Source organism: Impatiens glandulifera, chromosome 6 (genome assembly GCF_907164915.1).
Source record: "Impatiens glandulifera chromosome 6, dImpGla2.1, whole genome shotgun sequence".
Lineage (NCBI taxonomy): Eukaryota > Viridiplantae > Streptophyta > Magnoliopsida > Ericales > Balsaminaceae > Impatiens > Impatiens glandulifera.
Genome location: NC_061867.1, coordinates 52,751,479 through 52,762,887, shown reverse-complemented (window position 1 = coordinate 52,762,887; position 11,409 = coordinate 52,751,479). Strand labels below are relative to the sequence as shown.

Genomic DNA, 11,409 nt, shown 5'->3' with positions numbered 1-11,409 from the left:
TAATGTCGCTTTGATTCTTCTTTGTTCATTTCTTAGAATCAATTAATTGAGATATTGTTTTGTTTTGAAGATATATTTTCTCATTATTTTATTCATTTTACAACTTACCACATCATCAATCTATATCATTCTCTTTCTAAGAATTCAAGAGATTATTCTCTTTACATTATCTTTTTGAACCCATAATAGTTCATGTACAATGTCAAATTCGATATGTTGTGATTAAGTGCATAATCACTACTAGATTTATTGTACTATAGGAGAGAGTAATCTACGATAAACAACAAAACAAATTGGAGATGATGAAACTGTTTTAAGAGAAATATGTCTAACACATGCCTCGGATCAACCTTTATTCGATGATTTCTATATTTTGTGTATATTTAGTTTATTTCATTTATTTATACTAGTACTATTCAACATTTTTTATGTTGACATTGAAATTTATATCTCCATTAAGATAAGGTGGAATTTGGTAACTAGAAAAACAAAAGATGAAGCTACCAGTCTACCACAAAATAGAACAACTTGTGATGATTTTATTACAACACAAAATACTTATGGATACAAACATGGAAGGTTTCTTTATTTAACACTCATAAATCACAAAATACATAACAATATTGTCACACATAGACGTGCATATGGTAAATTATTAATACAGCTAGCTTGAACTTAAAAATGAGACACATGGAGGCTTGATGGAGCCCTTATTTAAGCATATAGTCTAAGTTAGAGAGACCCGAAGATTTCATCATCATTTATTTATAAATTTCTATAATTGAGTAGGTAAAGGCAGTGCATTCAATTCTAATCCCAGCAAAGCCCGCTTGAGTGGCTAGGACGTGAAATTCCTTATGGGTTCGCTCCTTCCCTCCAGGACACATTGCTAGCATAATCATGTCAAGTTGATAAATGCTCCTCCCGATTGATTTGTTATCGACCGTTTCTGGAACTACACATTCAACCAATACCACTTTTCCATTAGAAGGCAACGCTTTGTAACAGTTCTTGAGTAACTTCAAACAATGTTCATCGCTCCAATCATGGAGTATAAACTGCACAAATGAAAAATCATATGAACAACTTAAAACTAATCATCCATTAATCTATTCATGTTGAATTTATTTTTATTTTGTCCTTTTTATTAATGTTCAAAATAAAAAGAAATAAATTGCTTTAAATTTACCTTCATGAAAATGACATCGGCCTTGGGGACACTTTCAAACATATTTCCTTCTTTGTGTTCCACACCTACATATTTATATTTGGATTTAAACCTTAAGTATAATATAATCAAAGGTTAAAATGCATGCAAAAAATAAGGTTGTGTATAACCTGGATAAGGAGGAGCATGACAAATGACGTGAGGCAAGTCAAAGTTAATGCCCTTGATTTTGGGATACATAGAAATAATGATGTTGAGGGTATAACCAAGGCCTCCGCCCACGTCCACAAGTTTTATGCTTTCCATGTCTTTGTGGAAGCCTCGGTATTCCATTAGCAAATCATTCATCACGGTTTTTGTGTGGTTCATCATGGCCCGATTAAACAAGTTGTTGAACCTTGGATCAGTGCCATTATAATCAAATGGATTTGTCCCATTTTCTCTATCAAAAGCTACACCTCCTTCCACAACAGCATTTTTCAAATGAACCCTACATATATATATATATATATATATATACATATGTTGTGAATATATATGATTTTTTTTTATATTTAGATCAATCGAAGAACCAATTCTTACCAGCTATTAACAAAGACCTTGTCTAGAAACAATGTCACTAATGGTGCAAGTGAAACACCTTCTCCGTTCCTCACATAATATTTCGCTACAGGGGCCAACCCGTATCGTGTCTCATCATTAGTTGTAACGGAAGTCAAGATATTGAAGCTAGTGAGAAGATTGAGCATCCTTTCAAGCATGATGTGTGCGATAGGGTTCTTGCAAGGGATTTGAGATACAATCTCTAAAGGGGAGAGCATCACGCCATGACCGGCCTTAGCTATAATCTCAAATACATCGAGATCAATGGCTGCATTCATCGTCATGGGGAGCGAGAGAAAGCTAAATAATTGGATGGCATATGCTCGATGTTGTTCTTCTTCTTCCTCTTCTCTAATAGGAAGAGCAATATTGTCATTGTTGGAGTTAGCCATGAATTATGGGGTTTAAGTATATGGCTAGCTTCTTTTCTTAGTGTGGAAGAGAACTTCTCTTGGGGGATAGTTGGTATTGAGATGTGGATAAAGGAAAAAAAAAAATGTGTCCATTTATAATAGGGAGTTTAGTTGAAAAACAAAATAGTTATAGGTTGTGTAGGAGAATCAAAAACAAAATCACGTGGATAAGAATTCTTTGATTGGATAAGAATGGGTCATTTTATTTATGATTGATTCAATTACTTAATTACATTATTTTTGTAGTGATATAAATGGATTTTCAAAATTAGATTTTGGAAAAATTATTATTATTATATATATTTATATATATATATATATAATTTGAGAAGAATACCATATTTAAAATTTATTTTAAAACAACAAATATTTGTTAATGCATAGTACTTGACAAAATGTGTCAACATTTATTCAATTAATAAAAATATTTTTTTTTAGGATATGTATAAATTAAAACTATTATTCTTAGGATGACATGGAGGAGGATCCCCAAACACGAATGTAATCTATCTTGGGATTGGAAGATTTATATAAGGAAGTCACTTCTTTTGAAAATTTTAAGTCGACATAAGAGTTCTATTGTTTGTGTTTGTAAATCAAGTATAAAAGTCATTAGAATTTCTTTTGAAATTTTTAAGGCGACATAAGAGTTATATTGTTTGTGTTTGTAATTCAAGTGTAAAAGTCATTAGAATTGTTTGTATTTATTTTGAACTTTAGTTCTATCTTTCTAGGTTGGTAGAAAGATTGACGAAACATTGTCCGTTTTTTTTCTTTTGGGAATTTTTTAATAAAATAACATTAAGTTGTTTCCCCTAAAAAACTATTATTCTTTTCTTATTAAAAATTCAAATTCAAATTAAAATCATAAAAAATATTTTATATTTACTTATTATTTGATCAATGAAATTTTAAGGTAATTTAATCAGGTCTTATTAATAATTACATCGAATGATGGAGATTGGACAAATGTATGTACAATTAAGTAATAGTCTTTTTTTCGTCATACCTATATAAACCCTTCAGTATACATACAAAAATCAAATTCTAAATGGAATATCTCCTATAAAATTATTACAAGAAAATGAAGGTTCAAATAGTTCTTGTTTGATGACTTGTTTGTAATTCAATAGTTTGTTGTTCTGTTTGTTCTGTAATTCAGTTGTTTGAAATTTATTTAGTTTTTTCAACAAAGCTAAGGTCTGTCTAGCTTTGTTTTTTAAACTCATTTCCCTATTTTTAGAATTTTTAATAAAATAGCACTAAGCCGTTTTTAAAAAAAAATAAATTAATTAAATTCTCAATGTATTTCAACCCTTGATACCATGTTGAAAGTCAAGAAAAGCACAAATTAAAAAGATTGATTGATTCCAAATCTATCATAATTTATACACAACTCTTTCCAAATCTCACATTGTGGAATACACAACTATTTTTTACCTTTAATCTATCATAATTTATTCTATACTTGTTGTAAGAGTTGGAGAAGCTACAAGTTTTCTCATAAATAAGTAATACAACGGAGTGATTTTTATGACAAACTTAGTTAATTAAGTCAATCTAGAAAAACCAAACCAGTATAAGTACCATCAAGATTAGTTATGAATTATGATGTTTGGTATAAATAATATAGGGTAGTATAAGTTGTATAAGTTATTGATGTTTGGTAAGAAATATAAAAATGGTATAAGTTGTATATGATTTATAATTTTGTGTTTGGTATAAGAATGTAGTATAAGTGGTATAAATAATAAATATTAATTTAAAATTATTATTTTATTTATTTATTTATATTATAAATAATATTGTTTATTATTATAAATTATTGTTTTCTTATTATTTAATAATTAATGTAATTTTAATTAAAATATAAAAGATTAATTATAATATAAACAATAAATTCTGTTTATTTAATTTAAATATTATTAATAATTTTAATAAAATAAACTAAAATAAAAATATTATTTATAATATAAGTAAATATATAAAATAATAATTAATAAAATTATCGTTATAAAAATAAATAAATATTTTTAATTAAAATATTGACTATTTAAAAAAATATATATATTAAAAATGATTATATATAATAATATTAAAACTAAATAAAATATTTAATATATTATACAATAATAGGTTATATATAATATTAATAAAAGATATAATAAATTAAGAATTAAATTATACAAGAATAGTGTTGTACCTAGGGGGACTAGTTACTATTTTATATCAGATATGAGGTATAAATTATATAGGGGTATAATTTATATCAACAGTAAAAATGTAAAAAAATATCATATTAAAACATTATTGGTATAGTTTATACTGTACCAATAGTGTAGTACCTCTCTATACTTCTAACCAAACATACCTAAGTATTAAGCTCTTGACTTGAACACATTGCCTCATAGTATCCACTATTAAACAAATGTTGTTTTTTCTTGTTTTAATGTAAATCCAATAGTAGACATTAGGTATCTTAAATAAAATTCTTATTTATCCACAGCTCCGCCGGTAATGCAACCTCGATAAATTAATACCTTTGGACTGGGAACAATTATTAATTAAAATATTAATTAATCGATAAATTAATAATTTATTAATTAATCGATAAACTAATAATTTATTAATTTCTCAAGATATTCATGAATTTTAGTAGATTAAATAAATTCCTAAATTTTAAATTATAGATGCATAAATTTAAATAAATTAAATACATTTATGAATATTACTAAAACTAATTTATTCATAAATATTACTAAAACTAATTTATTCATGAAAGGAATCAAATTTCAAGGTGAGTAGAAGGAGACATATTTTCAAAAGGAACAAATTAAATTAAAGTCTTATTATAAAAGTATAAAATAAATATTTATAATTTTGATGTAATATGGAATTATTAGTTTATATATTATATGGGACTTATATGCATTAATAAAAATATATTATATTATAAATTTAACGATTTATTAATTTAACTTAATGGTCCGAGTTGGGATTAAAAAAATTTATTAATTAATAGAGGTTATTAATTTATGAAGGTTATACTATTTGTAATTGCACAGTGTCCCGCTTTTTAAGAGCTCAAATTTCTCAAATTTTTCAAAAGTATGTAGTATTATTATTTATTATTTAACTAATAATATATATTATAAATTAATTAACATTTTTTCTCACTTATATTAATATATTTTTATATTATATATATATATATATATTGGATATTATAATTATATATTTAATTTATATATTTTTTAAGAAAATGAGAGTGGGAGTGACAAAAATTTCGTTGATACAAGAGAATGATTAGGACTTACTAACTAAGAATGAAATTAAAAAATATTTATTTTTTCTCTTTATATTAATATTTTTTTCTCTTTGTCTATTAAGTTGTAAATATGTATTTATATATTTTATCCTGTTAACTTATTTATTTATTTTTATATATATTTTTGAAAATAATAAGACAAAATCAATAAATCAAATAATTATATAATCAAATATATAAATATATATTTTTTAAAATATATTATATTTTTTAGAATAAAAAAGGATAATGAACAAATAAAATAAAATATTATTAAAGTAATTTTTGTGTTTTGAAAAAAAAAAGATTGAAAATGAAAGAAAATTGATTTTTTTTATCGTAATAACTAGTTGTGTATATACTAACATTATATATATTTAAATTGTTGCCTAACAAATTAAATATGTTAATAGTTTGCAATATTAACTCTAGTCAATTAGTATATTGTTTTAATTTTTTCTAATTCTCAGTGACCGTCCTGGTTATTGGTAGTCAAAGAATTTAGTGATGTGGTTAAGAAACACTAATAATATACTAATACTTAATAACACAAAAATCCAAAGAAACTACATAAAAATTGTCATGATTATACACCAAAACTATTATCGAGAATCCGCTTAAAGTATTTTAAAATAAAAAACTTGATTTTAACATATTTATGTAAAATTTAAGTTACAAAATTAATAATATAAATTATTATAATAAATCTTGTAAAATAAAATAAAAAAAAACATGGTTAACCCTTATATTATTTTCTTAATTACGTTTCTCAAATTCAAATATTTAAAAATAAATAAGGATAAACTTTAACAATATAACATTACTTATATGTCTTTCAATTATCTATGTCGATTATTGATTTTAGATCTACGAGGTTTATTTATAAATAAAATATAAAGAATTCGAAAAAAAATTTAAATACTTCACTAATAATAATTTCCTATCAACGTCTACTACATAACATTTATAAATAAATAAATAAAACATTAATGTCGTTAATTTAAATATCGAATTTCAAATAAAAATTTTTGACTACTAATTTTATTAAGTTTTAATAAGGATTATGAAAATGATAAGTATTAATGAATGTTTCAATTTTTTTTTTAATAATAATATATATAAATATATATATAGTTTTTAATATTTGTGATATAAATAATGATTTTTTTTATATAATAGTTATTAAAATTATATATTTAATTTATCTATATATTTTACTTTTTAAAACTTATAATTATTTGGACGACAAAACAAAAGTTGCTAGGACATCCCAAATCTTAGGGATCCCCAATCTTAGGGTTGGACCACACAAGAACAAAACTTGAGAGAGATTCATTGCACATTATGGTGGAACTAAAACAAAACTTGAATTGTGTTCTATAACAAAGGAGAGTGAGCGAGTAATAAAAATGTAATGTGTCTTTTTCAATATATATGTTTCTTAATTTCATAATAAATGTTTAGAAAAGTAGTTCTCTTTTATAATTTAGGTGGCACATTTTTTTATCATGAAAAAGAATTTCACTTTTACACAAAGGGATTGTTTCATCTTGAATTTTTTAATATTTTTATAATGTAAAAAAAATTGTTCAACCAAAAAAAACTGTTATTTGAGATTTAATTAAGATAAAATTGAAGTAATTAAACAAGTAAAGATAGATAAAATATTTTAAAAAAAAGAAATTTTGATTAATTATATTTTTTAAAAGAAATTGATATTATTAAAAAAGTTGAATAACATAAAGAAAAAACATGAAAAAATAAAATAAAATAGAATAACAATAAACAAGATCGACAAAAAAATAAACACAAAAAAATGGGATTGTTTCATCTTGGCTCTTTTACCCAAAGGGATCTACAAAAATGATTAAACTCAACAAAGATAAATGACAACAAATGCAACTTCTAAAGTCAACTATTCACTTATCATCCCTATGACAATAGTTCAAAATGTAAATGATGCAACCCGATTAATTAATTGTTTGCCCGTTGACTTAATTGAGTTTGTTTAGAAGGTCTACATCGTTATGAAATTCTAATTTTTTCCGTAGAGGGGAGGATGATCTCAGTGGGTTCGTTATGAAATTCTAATTTTTTCCGTAGAGGGGAGGATGGTCTCGGTGGGTTCATTGAGTATGATGAGAGTTCTCAAAACGGAAATGATGAAATATGAGTTTGAATTCTTGTGGCCCCTCTTAACCAAACATTAGATATATGGAAGTACTTCTTTTGAATAACGGAACCCATAATTATAAAGTTATGGTTTAGCCAGAACGTTCTACTTAGGGGTGAGCATAATATGGGTTACCCAAACCCAACCCTAACCCAAACCCAAAATATTAATTTGGGTTGGTTAATATGGGTTGGGTGGAGTATGGGTTGGGTTGAGTATGGGTTGAGTTTAATTTGGGTTGGGTTAGGGTTACCCAAATTACCCAAATTATATAAATTTAGTTTAATTCTCTGTTATTAATCCAATATAAACTAATCATCTTCCAACTTTAAGTCGAACACGATTTTAACATGTTTAACATATTTTTCATATGTTTAACACGTTTTGCACACATCTAACACGTTTTAAATATTTTTAAGACGTTTCACTTATACCATGTTTTTCACACGTTTAACACGTTTTTCACACGTTTAACACGTTTAACACGTTTTTCACACGTTTAACACGTTTTTCATACGTTTAACACGTTTTTCACACGTTTTCACATTTTTGACACGTTTTCACGTTTTTGACACGTTTTTGACATGTTTAACACATTTTCACACTAATAACATGTTTTTCACGTTTTTGTCACGTTGAACACGTTTTTGACATGTTTAATACGTTTAAAGCGTTTTTGATAAGTTTAACACGTTTTTTACGTTATTGAATCGTTTAACACGTTTTTAACATATATAACACGTTAACATGTTTTTGATGAGTTTAACACGATTTTCACGTTGTTGCCACATTTAACACGTTTTTAATAAGTTTAACACAATTTTCACGTTTTTGGCACGTTTAACACGTTTTTGACATTTTAACACGTTTTTGATATGTTTAACACGTTTTTCACACGTTTAACACATTTTTAATATTTTTTTTCACGTTTTCACACTTAAAACATGTTTTTCACACGTTTAACACGTTTTTATGTTTTTGGCACGTTTAACAAGTTTTTGACATGTTTAACACGTTTTCATACTAATAACACAATTTTGTCATGTTTAACACGTTTTTGACATGTTTAATACGTTTAACGCGTTTTTGACTAATTTAACACGTCTTTTTTACGTTTTTAGCACGTTTAACACGTTTTTAACATAACTAACACGTTAACACGTTTTTATAAGTTTAACACGGTTTTCACATTTTTGGCACGTTGAACACGTTTTTAACATTATAACACGTTTTTGATATGTTTAACACATTTTTACACGTTTTTCACACATTTAACACGTGTTTCACACATTTAATATATTTTTCACGTTTTTGACATGTTAAACACATTTTTGACATATTTGACACGTTTTTCACACATTAACACGTTTTCACATTTTGGTACGTTTAATACGTTTTTGACATGTTTAACATGTTTTTCACATTCTTAACACGTTTAACATGTTTATAACATGTTTAATACGTTTGTAACATGTTTAACACGTTTTTCACGTTTTTGGCATGTTTAACACGTTTTTGACATTTTAACACGTTTTACACATTTAACATATTTTTAACATGTTTAACATATTTTTTTGCACGTTAACACGTTTTGATAAGTTTTAACATGTTTTGTCACGTTTAACACGTTTTTGGAATTTTTGACACGTTTAATATGTTTTTCACACATTTGACATTAAACGTGTGAAAACGTATTAAACGTGTCAAAAATGTAAAAAAGCAAGTTAAACATGTCAAAAACGTGTTAAACGTATCAAAATGTGCCAAAAACGAGAAAACGTGTTATATGTGCCAAAAACGTGGAATATGTGTCAAAACGTGTTAAACGTGCCAAAAACGTGAAAACGTGTAAAAACATGTTAAACGTGACAAAACGTGTCAAAACGTGTTAAATGTGTCAAAACGTGTTAAACATGCCAAAAATGTGAAAAACGTGTGAAACGTGTCAATAATGTGAAAAACGTATTAAACGTGTCGAAAACGTGTTAAACGTGTCAAAATGTGTCAATAATGTGGAAAACGTGTTAAACGTGTCAAAAACGTGAAAAACGTGAAAAATGTGTGAAACGTGTCAAAAATGTGAAAGATATGTTAAACGTGTCAAAACGTGTTAAACGTGTTAAAAATGTGAAAATCAAGTTAAACGTGTCAAAAACGTGTTAAACGTATCAAAATGTGCCAAAAACGAGGAAAACGTGTTAAACGTGCCAAAAGCGTGGAATATGTGTCAAAACGTGTTAAACGTGCCAAAAACGTGAAAAACGTGTAAAAACATGTTAAACGTTATAAAACGTGTCAAAACGTGTTAAACGTGTCAAAATGTGTTAAACGTGTCAAAACGTGTTAAACGTGTCAAAACGTGTTAAACGTGTCAAAACATGTTAAACGTGCCAAAAATGTGAAAAACGTGTGAAACGTGTCAATAATGTGAAAAACGTATTAAACGTGTCGAAAACGTGTTAAACATGTCAAAACGTGGAAAACGTGTTAAACGTGTCAAAACGTGCCAAAAACGTGAAAAACGTGTGAAACGTGTCAAAAATGTGAAAGATATGTTAAACGTGTCAAAACGTGTTAAACGTGTTAAAACGTGTTAAAACGTGTTAAACGTGCCAAAATGTGTCAAAATGTGTTAAACGTGTCGAAAACGTGAAAAAACGTGTCAAAACGTGTCAAAAACGTGAAAAACGTGTAAAAACATGTTAAACGTGACAAAACGTGTCAAAACGTGTTAAACGTGTCAAAACGTGTTAAACGTGTTAAACGTGCCACAAATGTGAAAAACGTGTGAAACGTGTCAATAATGTGAAAACGTATTAAACGTGTCGAAAACGTGTTAAACGTGTCAAAATGTGTCAAAAACGTGGAAAACGTGTTAAATGTGTCAAAACGTGCCAAAAACGTGAAAACGTGTGAAACGTGTCAAAAATGTGAAAGATATGTTAAACGTGTCAAAACGTGTTAAACGTGTTAAACCGTGTTAAACGTGTCAAAAATGTGTCAAAATGTGTTAAACGTGTCGAAAACGTGAAAAAACGTGTCAAAACGTGTCAAACATGTCAAAAACGTGTCAAACGTGTCAAAAATGTGTTAAACGTGTTAAAACGTGTTAAATATGCCAAAAACATGAAAAACGTGTTCAACGTGTCAAAATGTGTTAAACGTGTCAAAAACGTGTTAAACATATCAAAAACGTGTTAAACGTGTGAAAAACGTATTAAAATGTCAAAAACATGAAAAACGTGTTAAACGAATAAAAATATGTTAAATGAGTCAAATACATGTTAAATAAAAAAATAAAAATAAAATAATTTGGGTTACCCAACCCATACTCAACCCAACCCATACCCAACCCATATTAGTAAATAATATGGGTTGAATTATGGGTTGGGTAAATTTAATTTGGGTTGAATATGGGTTGGGTAATACGGGTTGGGTTTACCCGTTTGCTCACCCCTAGTTCTACTTAGGTTTAAATGATGTCGAATATCATTTCTTGTTCTGGTCCTAACAAGGATATCATTGTTGAACCTTCATTGAAAATTCATCCTACGGGTCTGACGAAATTAGGATTACGTGTTAAGGAATTAGTGGTGCTCATTTCTATGTGGATCAGATTCATTAAAAGGAATTAGTGGTGCTCATTTCTATGTGGATCAGATTCATTTGGATGGGATCGCTAATTTTGAATGATTAACCGTTATGGAGGATATTGTCCGAATATTAATTCTTGACGCCTTACATG

General features: G+C 26.9%; 1 protein-coding gene across 1 annotated transcript; it reads right to left on the bottom strand.

Moving 5' to 3' along the window:
- Positions 1-761: 761 nt before the first annotated feature.
- Positions 762-2,163, bottom strand: LOC124943864 (caffeic acid 3-O-methyltransferase-like). Its single transcript, XM_047484321.1, has 4 exons — positions 1,751-2,163; positions 1,339-1,658; positions 1,190-1,254; positions 762-1,058 (listed from the first exon to the last, which is right to left on the bottom strand). The coding sequence occupies exons 1-4, from the start codon at positions 2,161-2,163 to the stop codon at positions 762-764; spliced, it is 1,095 nt and encodes a 364-aa protein (XP_047340277.1).
- Between the last annotated feature and the right edge of the window lie 9,246 nt (positions 2,164-11,409).

What these genes read in the sequence shown, in the direction of transcription:
- LOC124943864 (XM_047484321.1), bottom strand. Translation starts at nt 2,163, where the DNA reads ATGGCTAACTCCAACAATGACAATATTGCTCTTCCTATTAGAGAAGAG. An exon ending in AAGGTCTTTGTTAATAGCTG is followed by an intron (nt 1,659 to 1,750) that starts GTAAGAATTGGT and finishes ATATATATGTAG; the next exon opens with GGTTCATTTGAAAAATGCTG. An exon ending in TCATGCTCCTCCTTATCCAG is followed by an intron (nt 1,255 to 1,338) that starts GTTATACACAAC and finishes ATAAATATGTAG; the next exon opens with GTGTGGAACACAAAGAAGGA.